General features: G+C 46.4%; 1 protein-coding gene across 2 annotated transcripts in view; it reads left to right on the top strand.

Moving 5' to 3' along the window:
• The first annotated feature begins 1,500 nt into the window (after nt 1-1,500).
• Nucleotides 1,501-18,252, top strand: part of ARHGEF9 (Cdc42 guanine nucleotide exchange factor 9) — a 205,477-nt gene continuing 188,725 nt past the window's right edge. Inside the window, exons 1-3 of one of the 2 annotated variants that reach the window (XM_053917171.2) lie at nt 1,501-2,383; nt 9,237-9,381; nt 14,032-14,126. In XM_053917171.2, the coding sequence (XP_053773146.1) occupies nt 1,685-2,383; nt 9,237-9,381; nt 14,032-14,126 (939 nt within the window). In that variant the 5' untranslated portion in view covers nt 1,501-1,684. The remainder of the gene's footprint in view (nt 2,384-9,236; nt 9,382-14,031; nt 14,127-18,252) is intronic. The other variant, XM_053917170.2, reaches the window with a different exon arrangement.

The following is an 18,252-nucleotide window of genomic DNA, read 5'->3' as shown; positions in this document are numbered from 1 at the left end:
GTTCTGAGAAACATTCTTGGGGACCCCTCACTTTGTCTCTGTCCACCTCTCCCCAGGCCCCACATCTCCGGTTTACAGTCCCCTCCTTGCTTCCCTCTAAGCTTCTGCCTTTGCCCATAGCTTTCTATAAGATCACTTGTAAGGCCGTGTTATAATTGTTTTTTGTCAATCAGTCGCTCCCAGTTACCTGTGAGCTCAAGTGACTAGGTGTATGTGTCTGTTTCATCCCAGTGGTATCCAGCATCTAGACGGAGGGTGAGTGCTGAGCAGGTGACCTGGAAGCCGCTTTCCCAAGTGCATGGAAGAACCAGTGAGGGAGGGGCACAAGGACTGGATTCCTACCTGCTGCTCCCTTCGCTTTGTGGCTTAGAGAACACAGACGTCTTCCCTGGATCTCTAGTGACCCCTCCCGCCCTATAACATAAAAGGATCAAAGTGATGGACTTCTGAGGTACCTTTTAACTTTTTCTTTTTTTGGCTTTTTAAAAAGTATATTGATATTTGCTCAGTTGTCAAGATCTGAGAATAATAGTTTTAAGTTATATCCCTCTCATGTATATTTGCATGTAAACCGGAAGCAAGGCTTTCCTTAGCATGCACAATAAAGTGTGATCTCCAAGCCAGAGCGTAAAGATTTGGTGGTTCAGGAATGACAAAGTGCATTCTGTGTATTTGCTCATGACAAATCTGTAAAGAAACCTATTTGTGGCTTTGCCTCATCTAGCTCTCTTCTCTCTCTCTCTCCTCCCCACTTCTCTCTCTCTCTCCTCTTCAGCTTGAAATTACTGGCCAAGCCTCCCTCTGTGCCTTGGTGGCCCCACCCCTTGCTGTGACCATGGATACGCTCAGCAGCTGCCAGACTGCCTCCCTCTCTGAGCTGTTGCCCAATGGTTACCTGGCTCAAGCCTTCCCAAGCTGCCCTGAGGTGGAAGGCCTGGCTAGGGAGGTGGAGCTGGAAGATTCTGAGCAGTGTGGCCAGGGTGACTTTAATCCCAGGGAAGACAGTGGTCAAAGCAAGAAGAAAACCAAAGTCAACAAGATCTGGAATTTTGTGAGCCGCAGAAAAGGGGCCTCCAGTCACGGGAAGCGACCCCAGTCTATGATTTTACTGGGAGCCACGTCTAAGTCATCAGAGTCGAAACCTAAAGTCACACTAATGGATCGAATGAAGTCGTTCAAGAAGTTGAAGCCTTCCACTGGGGGCTCTAAGAATGCGGTTCCTAGGAGCAGCAAAGCTCAGGAACCCCAGGAGACCCCAAGTAGCTACCGCATGAGGAAGACCGAGGAGATCCCAAAGCCCTTCCGCCATTCCTATGCGGGCCACGTCGAGGGCCTGGAGCCCTTCCTCACAGATGCGCAGAGGCCCGTGCACATCCCCAACAGGGCGAACCAGAAAGGGTTGGCCTTCCAAGACTCTGTCATCCAAGTGGAGGAAGATCCTTTTGAGGAAGAGGCCCCTGAGCAGTCTGGCAACAAAGGGGGCAGGTGGGCTAAGACCTATGTGAAAAACGTCATCCCTGGGGACCATGAGGACCCACACGTACCAGCCAGAAACTCCAGAGTCGAGGAACTCGAGGTCACCGTTGAGGGCTCCAGCCTGGAAGGGAGCTACGAAGAAAGTCCTGGGCACCTGCGCAGAGACAAAGCCACGCCTTTTGGTGGTGTTGTCAAGTTCTTCAGCAACATGGCCGGGGTGGCCCGCAAGTGGCGCGCATTCTCCCGGGAAGAGCCACAGATGGGCCGCCGCCACCGCCATCGTGAGGCCTGCTTGGTCCGTGACAGCGAAGTCTTCATCATGGAGACTGAGACTGATACTTCCCAGACCTCCTTGCAGCTCAACTTGCCCAGCAGGTCCCCTGACGCTGCGCTGTGTGGCAGTGTTATTAGGAAGCGCCAGCACTGGCCCTTCAAGTCCTCACAGACCTCACGCACCTTTGAAATGAGCCTTGAGGGTGAGGAGCTGTCAGACCAAGGCCCCGAAGCTCCCTGCACTACTGCTGCCTTGACCTGGGCATCCACCTCTGCTTCATTTGAATTCCAGGACGACCCCATACCGCAGAAAGGCTATACCTACCACTACAGCGGTACGTTCACCAGAGAGCCGTCCTCCTCTGACGAGTCTGACGAAGACACTGAGACTGTGATCAGCTTCGTCAAGGAGGATGACAGTTCTGGAGAGTCCTCCGAGGTGGGCTCCTGTGTCAAGAGGGTCACCTTTGCAGATGTTTTGGAGATGCCCGGAGAGATGGAGGATCTGGAGGCGAGCAGGGCGCCCATGGGATCCAGTCAGGCTGAGCAGCCCCAGAAGTCAGACCTGGGTAAGGAGGTGGCAGGTGCAGAGAGTGAAGCCAGCAAGGCCTGCGCTGGAGTTTCCGGGACTCAGGTAAGAGGGGAGCTGTCCTTTCAAATCACCATTGGAAACATTCAGGACCCCAGAAGTTAGCTAAACTCCCATTCCACCAGCAATGTCCCAGAAGGAGTGCTCTCACCACTCACGTACATGGGATTTGACTGATCCTAAAGCTCTGGGTAATCTGCCCCTTCCTTGGGCTCAGGTCCTGCAGTTGCACCTTAATTCAGCTGTGAACTAAAACGGAAGCTCTGGTACTGGCAGCAGAGTGACCAGAGTCATTTAACGATGCCCAAGACAGCCATGGTCTCCTGTGGGACATTTCCCCTCTTTGACACCCTCCCCTCCCCCCCCAGCCAGAGCTGAGTTCACAAAGTGCTGTCAAGGACCCAGATGTGTGTCCCTGCTCTGTGCCTAAGTGTCTGTAAGACTCTGAGACACATCCTTTCATCTTGCCGGACCTCAGTTTCTCTATGAAGGGGAAGGGGCTGTTTTGAGGTCTCAGAGATCTCTAGCACCTTCTGGTAGCGTTGGTTATTTGACCTGAAGAATCTAGGCAGAGCACAGCCCAGTAATATTCTTTCCCCAGCATTCAGTGAGTGGTAGCTTTATATCTATCCTCTTGCAGATGCTGTGACATATATTGTCTTCATTTAATTCTTTTTTTGGTTTTATTTAGAGAGAGACAGAGTAGAGGGGAGGGAGAGAAATACCAATGTATGAGAGACACATTGATACATTAATGAATCAGATGCCTCTTGCATGCCCCCAAGTGGGGGCCTGGCCAACAACCCAGGCATGTACTTGGGCTAGGAATTGAACCTGTGACCCTTTGGTTAGCATGCTGTCACTCAATGCACTGAGCAACACCAGCCAGGGCCATTTAATTCTTAAAGTGACCTAGTGAGGTGAGAGCAAAATATTTGCTTATTTTACCGGTGAGGAAACAAGCTCAGAGAGGTTGAGTGACTTATCCAAAGTTCTACAGATTGTGGTACAATTTGGATTCAAATCTCACTTTTGAGTCCATCTCTAGTGCTTTCATCTAGCTATCAATAGTTTTTAGGGACTTTGATTGCAGTGGTGACAAGCAGGTGCTTACCACACCCGCCATTAATGGAGAAAGACAAATGCACTAAATCGTAGTAGGAGGAATGTTGAATAAATACTGGAAGGCATTATCTGGCTTTGAGACTTAACAATGTCTTCATAAGTGGGTGAGTTATATTTCTCCAGTAATTATAAGGCAAAGGATTTTTAAGGGTAGTTAATTAAAATTCTGCTTCTTGGTGGTGGTGGAGGTGGAGCAGTCTTGCTTGGCGTGTGCTGTCATCCCTCACATTTTGCTTTCAGAGAACTTGGCCCCGTCAGAACATAACCAATAAGCCCACTTTTTCTGAGAAGGCCATTAATATGTTTACTAGCATTCTCTTTCTACCGTATATCATTTTTGGTAAGCTTTAGGGACACGACAATTGGCAAAATACCTGAAGTAAATTTCATTTTAGTGGTTTTAAGACCAACAATCAAGAAAGCAAACGAACGAACCTAATGATTCCATTAGCTGATCATTACAGTTGGGTACTGCATGTCCAAGGTTGCCAGTCGCTAGGAAAAGGTTTACAGAGGAATATATGAACTTGCTAAGGGGCTGTGTGGACTGGGCATAGAGATGCCCTGTGGGCTTTTTAAAAGCACAGGCTTTGCACTCACAGAAGCTTGCGTGTGAGTAGCTCTCTCTTATCTGTGAAGTGGGTGCAAACACTGCCTACCTAAGAGGGCTGTTGTGGGAAATCAGAGGAGCCGCAGTGTCTCAGTTGCCCAGCCCTGCACCATTCATGCCATGCTGTGGGCATCCGCAAAGTGTCGGCTGTTACTGTTATGATTGAAATTTGGTTAAGTGATGAATAACTGTGAACAACATACGGCCAGAGAAACAACCCAAGACAGTACTGTAGCAGCAGCTAGTTAACAGGGTTCACGGAGCATTGTCTGAGGTCAGGAAACTGGCCTGTAGGCTGATTTCTACCTCCTACTTGTTTCGTGACCTTGAGACAGATCTTTCCTCTCTCTGGGCCTCAGTTTCTCCATTTGAAGCCGACGCTGCATAGTTAATTCCCAAAGATCTTTTCTCCTTGCCCCCTTCTCTAGTACTTTCCTCCCATCCAAGCCTATATAGTTGTTTCCCTGAGTCTGGGAGGCTCCTTGCTACGCAGCCCCCTAGTTGCAGACTGGCTGTCCTTAGCAGGCTTCTTCTGCCCTCTGCTGGTTGGTAGGAGACACTGGTTATCATTCCTTGGGATGTTGAACACAAACCCAGACAGGGACTGGGGTGCAGGGAAGAAGCAAAGTGGAGTAGGAAACCTGAATGTAGGGGGACATTGATATGGGTCCAGTCTCTTTATTTGACAAATGATGAGGACACTGAGTTCTACAGAAGAGAAACGATTTTCCTTGACAAAAAAGTGAAATTCAGTTGGTACCCAGAGTTCAGAGGTCCAGTCTTGGCTAAGCCACAAATCCTGCTGAAAAGCCTCCTCCTTCAGGATTTTAGCAGCCTTCTCTGATAACTAAAAATCCTCATCCTTCCCTCAGGCCCCTTGCAGGTCTGTTATAATGCTAAATTGAGATAATGGTATGAAAACACCGCATTGTGTAAGTAGCAAAGGTCACAATATTGCAATGGATCATTATATGCAAAAAGAAGCGAAAAACCTGGTTCTTTTGTGTTTCCCAGGGAAACTGGCCTTGGGCCAGCTTCCTCCAGGGTGTTTTATTTGTAAGGTTTGTTCACTCAACCCTTTACAGCTAAGTGGCTCCTAAAACTGTAGCTGCTTTGACACAAAATTGGCTGTTGTCAAGCCTCCGGGCCACTCTTGTAGCCCAGGAGACAGGGTAGCTTCAAGGACATAATGTCAGTAGGCAGGGCTATGGCCTCTTAAGAGCCCATCATTTGGAGAAGTTCTGAAGCTTCCGGGAACTCAAAGTTCTCTGTGCCTCATTCCTTGCACTATCAAAATGTGGAAAGTAATATTAATAATTATAGTTAACATTTTCATAGTGCTTATTATGTACCCATGCACTGCTCTCAGCAGTTTACCTGTAGGAACTTACTTTACCACACAACTGCCCTATAAAGTTAGGGACTGTCTTTAAAATCACTATGATAATAATACCTGCCTTACAGGGTTGTGCTGGAGATGAAAAGATGAAATACACTTAAGTGCTTATATAACAGTACGTGACTAAGAGTCACTGCATGACAAATGTTAGCTGTTTGCTTTCGTTATTAAAAGCAAATGTCACAGGAAAGGACTGTACCTCAGAACTATCATTAGTTAACACCTTAGTGAGAATTAATAAAATAAAGGTTGAGGGAGGGTGGGGACTAATCATAAGAATTCTTTACATTTGTACAGGACATTATACTTGACAGAGAGTGCTTTCCCTGACATATGCAAAACTACTCTAATGGTAATTGTCATTATTATTATTATTATTTTCATATGACAGATGAGGGATTCGAGGCATGATTGATCAGAAAGAAAACATTGAACTTGGAGTCCAAATGCTTAGTTTTAAGGTCGTTGTTCTTTTTTTAAAATTTTATTTATTATTTTTAGAGAGAGGGGAAGAGTGGGAGAAAGAGACAGAGAGAAACACCAAGGTGTGGGTGCCTCTTGCGCGCCCCAGATTGGGGACCTGGCCTGCAATCCAGGCATGTGCCCTGACTGGTAATCAAACCAGCGACCCTTTGGTTTGCAGGCTGGCGCTCAATCCACTGAGCCACACCAGCCAGGGCTTCAGGTCCTAGTTCTTTATTGGATATGTGATTTTTAAAAACATTAAAAAATTTTTTTTAAAGATTTATGTTTCAGAGAGAGGAGAAAGGAGGGAGAAAGAGAGGGAGAGGCATCCATGTGTGAGAGATACATTGATCAGTGGCCTCTCACACGCCCTCAACTAGGGAACTGGAACTGGGGAGCTGGCCCGCCACCTAGGCATGTACCCCAACTGGGAATTGAACCTGTGACCTTTCGGGTCATAGGCTAGCACTCAATCTACTGAGCTATACCGGCCAGGGCTCGATATGTGATTTTTGATAATTCATTTAATCACTTTGGTCCTTTGTTTCCTTCATTTGTCAAGTGGAAATAAGAAGTCTTTCCTGCTTCTTTCCTAGAGTAGGAAGAAAACAGAGATATATTGAATACCTAGTAGGTGCTTTTACTTCTGTTCTCATTTCGTGCCCCTAGTATCCCTGCTGTCCTGATATCATAACTACTCTCCTATTATGCTTCTGCCTACCAATGATACTCATTTCCATACTCATGAGCAGCTAAGGCAATGGCTATTGTCCACATACCACAGCTGAAGAGACTGAGCCTTGTCTACGGATGCAAAGTGAGTCCATGGTAGAATTCTGGCCCTTAATGTCAGTGCCTTTCACTCCAGTTAGAATATCTTGAGAATTTTTCAACCCAATCTCCTCAGTCTCTTAGCTCTTGTACATTTCCGAGCTGATAGCACAACCTATTGGCGGTGAAGGAAATTACAGTCAGGGTTAGCCAAATTTCTAACTATTATGGCCTCTCTTCTCTGTTCTCCCCCTCCCCCCATCAATCCCTGCCCACACTATGGGCTCAGCTTCTCTTTCCCAGTGGCCCCCTGGCAGAGCGCAATGGAGGGGTGGGCAGGGCACTACCTAAGAGAGCAAGGTTGTCACGCTGCTGTGGGTTCTGTTGTCCACACCCTCAAGGGCACTGGACAAAGAAGAGAGAAGTTCAAAAATGGTTACTACATCACGGTATTTGTGGACACACCAAATTGTGAAGTTGAGGCTACAGGAGCCCCAATTGGGGCAGCTGGGTAGTAGATTTTCTTTAAAGATATTGTGGACTACAGAAATTGTAACCTTAATTCTGGATGGGCCTTAGCTTAAGTACAAATGGTGCCTCTCCCCTGTCTTTTTTACCCTTTTCCAGCTCTGGGGACCCCTACTCCTGTCCTCTAAGCTTCAAGCTGCTTAGTTCTGGTCCATCTGCAAACTTCAGTTTCCTACTGTATTGGGTAGAATTGTGACCATCCAAACAGATCCTCAAGTCCTAAATCTCAGTTCCTGTAAACCTGACCTTATTTCGAAATAGGGTCTTTGCAGATGTAATCAAGAGAGATCATAATGGATTAGGGTGGGCTCTAATCCAATGACTGATATCTTTATCTGAAAAGGAAAATTTAGACTCAAAGACAAACAACCTCAGTTTCTCTTCCCCATCTGTTCAAAGAGTATATGACTTACAAGTGAGCTTCTAGCTTCAAGACAGTATAGGCCTATGAGACAAAGTAAAGAACAGGTTAGGGTTAGGGAAAGTGGTAAAAAGCAACCTTGAGACCGTATCTTAGAATTCACACAGATTCAGTGCAGTCTCCTGCACCATCTGAACCTCTATTTTTAGTACTTCCTAGTAAGTAACTTTTGCTGTGTATAAGAATGAACTGACTTTCAGCCCTGGCTGGTGTGGCTCAGTGGCTTGAGCACTGGCCTGCAAACCAAAGGGTCACCGGTTTGATTCCCGGTCAGGGCACATGCCTGAGTTGAGGGCCAGGTCCCCAATTTGGGGCGCGCGAGAGGCAATCACACCTTGATATTTCTCTCTGTCTCTTTCTCCCTCCCTTCCTTCCCCTCTCTCTAAAAATAAATAAATAAAATCTTTATATAAAAAAAGAATGAACTGACTTTGGTAGCTGGTCTCTGCCCTTGGAAATTGGGTTACCAAGTAGGCAGAGACCCTTCCCCAGGCTCATCCAAACTGTGAACCGCTCCCCACATCCAACCCTTTTAGGGATGAATGATACAGGCGAAAGAAACCTGTACTGTGTTGGTGGCTTAGCAGGGTTACAGGGGGATGTTGAAGGATGTAGGGGCCTAGGAACTTTTATTTACAAAGACAGTGTGGCAGGTGTGTAGTCGGATAGATCTTAACATTTAAAAGTTATGTGACCTCTGGAAACTCATTTATCTTTTCTGAGACTTGGTTTCCTTACTGTGAAATGGGCTACTATCTACCTTATGTGGAGTGGTTTTAAAGACTACATGAGATGGCATGAGTACGCATACTTAGCAGGATATCTGATACACACCAGCTACTCCACGGATAGTTTGCAGATGTTAGTTCCTTTTCTCTTTTTCCATTTGTAGGTCAGGATTTTGGAACCGAAAGAAGGATTTCAGATGAAAACAGCTGGCTATGTTAATATCAAAAGAGAAGACTTGTACTTGGTCTTAAGTTAAGATGTTCTGTTGGCAAAAGAGGCTCTCTGTCTCTCTCCCTCTCTCCCTCCCTCCCTCCCCCCCATCCTCCTCCCACTTCCTGTCTCATTGTCTTTCTTTCATAGACATGCACACACTTTTTAAAGTACTTTCTTATGGGCTTTGTGTGCATTGTCTCACATCCTCATCCTAGCAAATCCGCAGGGTAGGTATTATCACTGTCCGTTTTATGCACATGAGGAAACTGAGACTCAGACAGATGAATTCATTTCCCCAGATCTCACACTGAGCAAAGGTTAATGTCGATAGCAAGTGCAGAATCCTCACGCCCCCAATCCCAATGCAAACTAAACACAAAACATGCCCCCCAAAGGAGAAACAAATAGATGCTGTCTTCCTTAAATCAATTGCCTGATTTGTATTTTTGCTACTGCCTGATGTCTTTTAGGCTGTTGGTGGTTGGATCTCTGCTTACTGATGATCATTGTAACCATGCCTGGATTTGGGTGCTGGACCAGATGATATTTCAAAATGGAAAGCTCTGCTGTTCAAGCCAAGTATTGGCCTACTCCCCACCTCCACGGAGTTACTAATCCTAATTAATTTCCTTTGCAGGAGTTCATCCCCCCAGCTGAACCACCACCAAGGACTCCACCCCTGAAAATCCTCCTGGCAAAATGCCAGTCTCTGCCTATCTCACAGAGCATCCCCCTGGAGCTGGATCAACTGTACGTGAGCAGACCCCCGCAGCTTGGCACAGGTATGCCTTCTATGCCCTGGTTTCTGTGGCACATGGGACATGCCAGGCAGGCCTCAGGCATTCATAGACTATGTTGGCATTTACCTTCCTTCCCCTTCATCTTCCTTCTAGTCCCCAAATGCTTTTCCTCTTTGGTACTGAAAACCTACCTTTAGTGATGCCCTGGAACCACAGGGGTCCAACCTGTGGCCCATGGGCCGCATGCGGCACAGGATGCCTATGAACATGGTCCCACACAAAATTGTAAATTTACTTAAAACATCATGAGGTATTTTTGTGTGTGTGATTATGTGTCACAATGTGTTTAACATGTGGCCCAAGACAACTCTTCTTCCAGTGTGGCCCTGAGATGCCAAAAGGTTGGACACCCCTGGATAGACTTTCCCCTCTCCATGTTCTTTTTCTAAAAGGCAAATCTCCTCACTTGGAGGGCCCTTTAACTTTGAGCACTTAAATATCCCATCTCCCAAGGTGTCATTTTTGCCACAGGCCCTCTATACCTCATCCTTTCCAGGGCTTCCAAGCTCCAGTTCCTTCTGTGCGCTTTCTCCACAGCGCTCTTTTTTTTTAAGATTTTATTTATTAAATTTTTTTTTTATTTTAGAGAGGGGAAGGGAGGGAGGAAGAGAGGGACAGAAACATCAATGTGTGGTTGCCTCCCACGTGTTCCCCACTGGGGACCTGGCCCGCAACCCAGGCATGTGCCCCAACTGGGAATTGAACCAGCAACCCTTTGGTTCACAGGCCGGCACTCAATCCACTGAGCATACCAGCCAGGTGACAGGGCTCTTATATGCACCTTCCTTGTCTCAACGAGGCCAGTCCCCATACTTGTCACTGAAAAGTAAAGCTCCATCTTCTATTCCATCTGGGAGAATCCATGCTCTCTTGGCCATGGGCCCAACACCATACCCTCAAAGCCCCCCAGCCCCACCCCAGTCCTCTTTACAGAAACAGAATTTGCATGAGTGCGAGGACACACAAGACCTTGAGGACATTTCTTTCCAAAGCTGTGTGTAGTCTGTACAAGCCCTGCGAGCCCTCCTTTCACTTTCCCATGCCCCACAGTTTCCGCCAACCCCAAAGGCTGCTGTAGACTTGCTACTTCTTTTCTCTTCTATCCTCCTTCCTCCCCATGTGCAGGATGTGTGAGGTGCTTTGACTTGGAGCTTATTTCCAACACTGTAACTCCTTGCCAGCATCCCAGGAAGTTAGGAGCCAAAGATATCACAGGCTTGGGGCTTTTGTAGCATCATCTTCCGCAGAAATATCCAGAAACCAGGGAGGTGGTAAAAGCAGAGTAAAGAATTCTCAAACCAGGGAAATCATTCTTCTGTGTCGGGACTAGGGGAGTCCTTAGAGGGCCCTCTAGTTTTATGAATGGGGAAACAGTCTCAGACAGGGGAAAGGACTTGCCCAAGGTCATAAGTCACTTCATAACAGAATTATGACTTAGGGCTTCAACCTCCTGACTTTCCACCATGGTAGAGTATGATTTTTTTTTTTTAATTAAAAAAAAGGATTTTATTTATTTATTTTTAGAGAGCACACAGGGAGGGAGAAAGAGAGGGAAAGAAACACTGATCAGTTGCCTCTCCCACACCCCTGACTGTGGATCTGCCCACAACCCAGGCATGTGCCCTAACTGGGAATTGAACCCGTGACCTTGCGGTTTATAGGGTGGCACTTAATCCACTGAGCCACACCAGCCAGGGCTAGAGTGTGATTTCAACTGCAGTTCTAGAGCAAAGTCTGAAATGTTGGAATGCCAAGACTTGGTTCCAATGGAGCGCACCTGTATTGTGATTGCCAGCCACATCCTTCCCCCCTAAGGAACCTGCAGGTGTTGGATACAAACTAAGTCATCACGGTAGCAGCAGATGCCTGCCATGTTTTCCAAGCCTTCTGCCTGAAAATAAGGGACTCTCTCACAATCCCCTGGGGAGTCAGGCCAAGGTATCTTGGCACAGCGGTTTCCCTATGCCCTCCCTCCCTTTTTGGAAATGAGCCCAACCTCTGGCAAGGCAGAGGCGTTTTAGCAGCTGCTGCCCCTCCACTCCAAGTGCGAGAGAGTGCCCCGCAGCCTCTCCTGATTGTCAGCAGTGGATAGATGCTAAAATGTTAATAATACCTACCTTGGGGACTGCTCTGGACTTATTTATAGGCCACGGGTGGGAAAATGTACCCCTGACATTAGCACAGGTCTTGTCATCGCTTCGGCCGCTCTCACCTCTGGAATATAAGTGGCTCCCATGTTGTGGCTCTGCTTCTCAAGATCCCGAAAAGACACTTGGGCTAAAAATACCCCTAGAAAGGACGATGACATCAGGATCCCATTTGGGAAGCCAGTTGTCATCCAGCTTCTTTTTTATCCCTGACCCTGCTAGGAATGGGATCTAAGGACCCGATCCCCATTATGTGTACTACCTGCTTTACCTCCATCTTGCTCAGAGCCCAATGGAATTTAGTTTGTTTTCTAGTACTTGATCTCTGCCTTTCTGTCTTCCTCTACTCCTCTTAGTCCTTTTCTTTCAGCTTCTTTTTTCTTCAAAGATTTTATTTTTATTTATTTTTAGACAAAGGAGAAGGGAAGGAGAAAGAAGGAGAGAAATATCCATGTGTAGTTGCTCTTGTGTGCCCCTTACTGGGGGACCTGGCCTGCAATCCACACATGTGCCCTGACTGGGGGTCAAACTGGCCACCCTTTGGTTCGCAAGCCCACCACGCTCAATCCACTGAGCCACACCAGCCAGGACCCTTTTTCTCAGCGTCTAATCTGCAGCTTCCCTGGGCAGACCAGTAGAGTGTAAAGAATTGGAGTTGAATGTAAAACTTTGAAGTTGGATAGAAACCAGATTTCTATCCAAATTCTGTTCTATTCAAATTTCTATTCAAATTTCTGTTCTACCACCTTGGACAAGTTGCATAACCTCTCAGGACCTCAGTTTCCCCATCTGAGCAATGAGAAGCTATATGAGATCTGACTCCCAGGATCATGGTGAGGAATGAGTGAAATGGAATCGATGGCTGTCCCTGCCACAGTTCCTGACACTGTGGCGGTCACTGATGGTGGGTTCCCTTTCCCCTCTGCTGCAGCACTTTCCCTACAAGCACACTCGCATACTGCTGTCTGGCTCAGCTCGAATCTGCCCTAGTGCATGAGCTACTTCCTCTCACTATGTATTATTCACTTACCCACTCACTCACTCACCAAACACTTACTGAGTGAAATTAGAAGGTCAGTGGAGTTTGCCTTCTCATAGCCTGGTGTGTTGGAAAAGGCAAGACTTTTGAAGTCCGACATACCTGGATTTCAATCTTGACTCTGTCACTAATTAGATGTGTAATCTGGAATAAGTCACTTGATCCCTTTGAGACCTAGTTTTCTTATCTCTAATATTAGGATAATAATTGGAACCTCACAGTCAATGCTGTAAGTCTCAAAAGGGCCACAAACATACAGGTGCTTTATAAACTCTGAGAAGCTATAAAACTGGATTGGAATGATAAAAATGGCAAAGAAAATAAACCACTCAGAGTTAGGGTTGCATCTTATACCTATCCAGATCCTTTACATACAGGCACGCCTCGTTTTATTGCACTCCCAGATGTTGCGTTCTTGACGAATTGGAGGCAAGATCCTCGATAAGCAAAAAGATTATGACTCACTTTATTGTGATACTCGCTTTATTTTAATGACCTGAGACCAAATCCATAACATCTCTGAAGTATGCCTGTAGTTGATAGTCAATAAATACGCTAATATTACAATTCAATATTTACTTCCCAAATAAAATAGGATTCTTCTACTTGAAAGGGCCAGAATCTCCGAATCATTCCCACTGCGGTATACTCACACATGTCATCCTACCTATTGGCTGAGCTCTGGGAGCCTGGCTGACTCAGAGGCCTGTTTTGGCAGTAACATTCCGATCATTTTCCACTGCGGCCCTGTCCCTTCCACTGGGGGTGGGTATGGGTTGGCGTTGAACTGGAGCAGCGAGTTTTGACCTTTTTCATTTCATGGCACACATAAAGTAAATACCAAAATTATGCAGCACACCAAAAAATATATATTTCACCGATCTGACAACAAAAACTGTAATTTTGATCCGTTCACACTGGACGGCTGTGGTTGTGTTGGCTATTGTCAAGGGAAAAGAGGTCACTGCCCCTGTCTAAATAGTCAGGTATTGCATGTTTTAAGAGATCTGGTGAGCCCCGGCTCGTGTGGCTCAATGGATTGAGCACCAGCCTGCGAACGAAAGGGTTGCCAGTTTGATTCCCAGTCAGGGCACATGCCTGGGTTATGGGCCAGGTGCCCAGCAGGGGGGCGTGTGAGAGACAAGCCATTGAAGTATCTCTCTCACACTGATGTTTCTCTCCCTCTCTTTCTCCCTCCCTTCCCCTCTCTCTAAAAATAAATAAATAAAAATCTTTAAAAAAGAATAAAAAATTAAAAAATTATAAAACTTCTTCATCTCCTTAAAAAAAAAAGAAGCAACTAATCAATGCTTCTCTTTCTCGTCGATGTTTCTCTCTCTCCCTTCCTCTCTCTAAAAGTAATGAAACAACGTCCTCAGGTGAGGATGAGCAAAACAACAAAAGCTGAGGTCTGGACTCAGCCTAAAGGGTATTCTCTCACCACAGGTAACTTGGACCAGGGCTCGAAGATGCCAGAAACCTGCAAGAACGTTGGTGGATACTGGAAGCCCCAGGAACCAGGAAACAAGCAAGTTACTGAAGTAAGACCTCTTTCTTATTCCTGTGGAACTAGCCAGACTTCCAGGACCATTTATTTCCTCTAAGTTTTCCTTTTTCTATATACACTACAGGTATTGGAGCTTCCAACATGTGCAATGAAACCGATTTTAAAATGGGGGGTTGAGCTATTATTATATGGCTACATCAAAGTTGGGAACATTCACCGTTTTTCCCTGAGGTTAATTTTTTCTAGGAGATGAATCGACAACTTTTTATGGCTTCCATGCATGCTGCTGCCGCCATTGTCTTTCGCTGCCTTTACTGTGGCGGATGGGAGAGGTGTGAGAGGTTAAACCCTGGGAACTTGGGTTTTCTTTGATTATATCCCACAGGTTCATGATCATCTCCGGTGCTAACCAGTGGCTTATTTATGGGCATTCCCTTGGAGAAGATGTTTCATAAATGCAAACATAATAACTGGTGCTTAAACATTCAGTGTTAGCAGGCTTCTTGACCTCCATGTGTTCGCAGCCGTGTCTGTTGAGTATTTATGGGAACTTTTGTAAGTGTAGCAGCTTTCTTGCTGTATCTTTGTGCATGCGCATGCCTGCCCATGTATGCCAATATATGCACCTTTGCCCATCTACATGCCTATTAAAATACTTTGTGGGTGCGTGTGTGGGTGTCCGTGAGTATGACTGTAGTATCTTTTCCTAGTTAAACTCTCTGCACACGTGTGTGTACCTGTGTTTGTGTGCAAGTATATTTTCCATCCTTTTGTCTGAGTGTATCTTGGATGCTTTGACATCTGGTGCTTTTTCGTGTGTGTTTGGATCTATGGGCCTGTCCATTTGCGTCTTTTCCCTTGGGGGTGTGTACAGGTGTGTCTGTGTGTGCCTGAGTTCGTCTATCTGGGAGCAAGTGTGTTTGGACATATAAGGCTATATAGCTCTGTGGCTAAGCCCTGGCGAGTGATGGCAGCTGAGAGCGCAACCCCCAGAGAGATCTAGCCCTAGGAGCCTACCTTTCACTACTACCACCTTCCCACTAGCGTATTTCTGCTGAGAAATCAGCTTTTAGTCACAGCAGTTCAGGCCTGTCTCATGGCAGTCACCATCTAGAGACTCTTGACCAAGGACATGTGGCGTGAAGTTGAGGGGTTTTTGTTTTATTTTGTTTTAGTTTGGGAGTTGCAAAGTGAGGCCCAGAGGAAAAGGTCTATGGCACTTGGCTGGCCTTCTCTTGCTCCCACCGTTGCTCCCTGGTCCTCCTGCCAGCCTTCCCTCATTTGTGTTCCTTGGTTCAGGCTCAGGTTGGTCTATTCTTCCAAATAAAAGGGCAATGACAGGCAGGTCTGGGCAGTTCTTTTATTTCCGCCAGGTCCCCATGCTGGGTCTCTTTTTTACTCAGAGAACAAGTGATCAGCATTGGCCTAATTGGTAACTTGCGCATGCTCAAACCTAGCAATTAGTGAATTGTGACAAGGCCCTTTCCCTGGGGAAGCCAGCCTTGGAAAGGCCCCAAGAATTGAAATCCAGGGAGGTGGTTCTGGCAGCATAAAATCTCTCCACTCAGCGGTCTTAGTGGAGTGATGGGTATCACCCAGAAAACCTTGCGGGGGGTGGGCTCTGGCATCCACAGGGTTTCAAATGTTTAAGCACCTATTTTGGCAGCCTTACTCAGCTCTTTATTCTCCTATAATAGTGATAATAATAGCTTAGATCTCTTTGACATTTTACAAAATGCTTTCAAATCCAAAGATTTGATTTCACCTCATGGCAGCCCTGGCAATAAATCCCACCCCCGTTAACTTGCGTCAAGCCTCCCTGCTGAGAAATGGCAGAGTCAGATATTCTGCAGGACCCCGAACCAGGATGCAGGACCTAGATCTATGGTCTCTCTCTCCTTTAGAACCCCAAAGAATCCAGAGTCGGGAGCAAAATGCTTTTAAAGGGACTAATTCAAGATATGTTAAGAAGAAGAGTTTACTGGTAGGTTGCAATATTCAAGACTTCTTCGAGAGGGTGGAATTTGAGCTGGGCCCTGAAGGATGGTAAGGGATTAAATAGGCAGAGCAGAGCGGAGGGCCCCGGCCTGGGAAGAGGGTAGGCGTCACAGCCAGGAGGGAATCACTCTCCTGGTGCCCCGGGAGCACTCAGTTCCAGCCGGGCTCTTATGAATAGTACCAGGAGTCAAAAGGAGGTACTCTTTACATGTGTGCATACCTCATAGCTAAGAGAGGTATATACTTTGAAACATACAGTGCCATTTAAATCCCACACAGCTAGCTACCTTGGGGCTGAGAGAAAAGAAAGGACTTTTCCCAAGGTCAAAAAGCAAGTGGATAACAGAGTCAGGGTGGACCTTCCTGTGGCTCCAAGCCCAGTGTCCTGATATCTATTCTCACTTGGGGAAGATGGCAGAATATCCACAGTAAGTCTTTAAGCATGTGGAGCTGCCCAGGTTCTGTCTTCACCACCCCCACTAGACTGAGCATCCGCCGACGATCTCAGCTATGACAGTGGCTTCAACTTAGCAAGTGAGAGAGCTCTGATGGGGAGACACTGCAGGTGAGGCCAGTACCCCATGCCCAGTGCTGTGAGGGCAAAGTATCGTTGGCTCACCCTCAGTGGTTTGTTTTCTCTTCTGCAACGCTCATGTGTCACCATTCAAAATACCAGCCAAACTTCCTCCCGGAAGTTAAATTTAGGCAGTCACGATCCCTGTTTTGAATCTTGCAAATTTACAGAGAAGTGAAATGATTTTCTCTAAGACATCCAGTAGGCTTGTTTATTCATTCATTCATTCATTCATTCGTTCGTTCATTCATAAAACAGAGACTGTGTTCGAGGAAGTGAGCTGGCTTCTGGGATACAGAATTTAAAAAGACATTACACTTTCCAGGAGTTCACAGTCTGATCATGGGCAAACAATAAGCCAATGAGGAATCACAGTGATGTGACACGTCTCAAGAAAAAGGCTTGGGCCCATATCTGTAGAAGAAGTGCGTAATTCTGTTGGAAGAAGTCAAGGTTAATTCCAGAGGATGTGATGTAAATAAATGATCAAGAGATCTGAAACAGGTAGGAGTGCTGAGACGGATAGGGGTGGAAACCTCTTTCCAGGCCAAGAGAGGCTAAACACATGAAGGCAAGAATCAGCACACCAGGCTAAGGGAACTTCAAGATGCGTGGATTCGGTGGTGGACATCCTGGCAAAAATTCAAAAGAGCCTTAGAGGGCGGGGGTCCCAGTGAGGTTGATAATACTTGACATCCAATCGGAAAGTTTCAGGAAGTGCCAGGGCGATAATTATCTTCTGAAGCTCTGAGGTCTCAGGGCTTTCAGGAACATTTGGAGTTGGAGAGAAGTTCAGCATTGAGAGCAGCTTTCATGTTCTTGCTCAGATGGCAGACATAGGTTATCCAGGGACCTGGAGGATCTGGCACTATTTGCATTTTCCCAGGAAGGTAGAATCGATAGAGAATGCTCTTCTCAGCCTTATCCCTGGCTACCTGTTATAGGGGCTTCAGATTGTGGAGAACTCAGAGCTAGGAGTAATGTAACTGTCATCAAACTGTTATACTTCCATCATTTCTATAGCTCACTATGAGCTTTACAAGTAGAGGAACCCCCCCCCCCCGGCTGGTGTAGCTCAGTGGGTTGAGCACGGGCCTGCAAACCAAAGGGTCAGCAGTTCGATTCCCAGTCAGGGCACATACCTGGGTTGTGGGCCAGGTCCCCAGTAGGGGGTGCGTGAGATGCAACCACACACTGATGTTTCTCTCCATCTCTTTCTCCTTTCCTTCCCTTGTCTCTAAAAATAAATAAATAAAATCTTAAAAAAAAAAAAGAAGAAGTAGAGGAACCACACTCTCCCAGAAGCCCCTTTCCTAAGGAAGCTTTCCTCACCCAACCACTTGGCGTAAGATTCATAAATTGGGTTCTGGAGTCAGACAGATAGGGGTTTCTATCTCCTACCTGGGCTGGCAGAAGGACCTGAGAGGCTGGTTTTGGTTCCACTCTTGATACCAATGAATTCTACGATTCTTTGGCACCACATGGGTGTCCTACAATTTAATTCTGACAAAAAGTACACAGAATTAGCCTCACACTACACAGGTTTCACAGATCAGTCCCACAAGACTGCCCTCACTTCAGACAAGTA

The sequence above is a fragment of the Desmodus rotundus genome, chromosome X (genome assembly GCF_022682495.2).
Source record: "Desmodus rotundus isolate HL8 chromosome X, HLdesRot8A.1, whole genome shotgun sequence".
Lineage (NCBI taxonomy): Eukaryota > Metazoa > Chordata > Mammalia > Chiroptera > Phyllostomidae > Desmodus > Desmodus rotundus.
The sequence above is the reverse complement of the archived record's forward strand: the minus strand, read 5'-3'. Positions and strand labels throughout refer to the sequence as shown.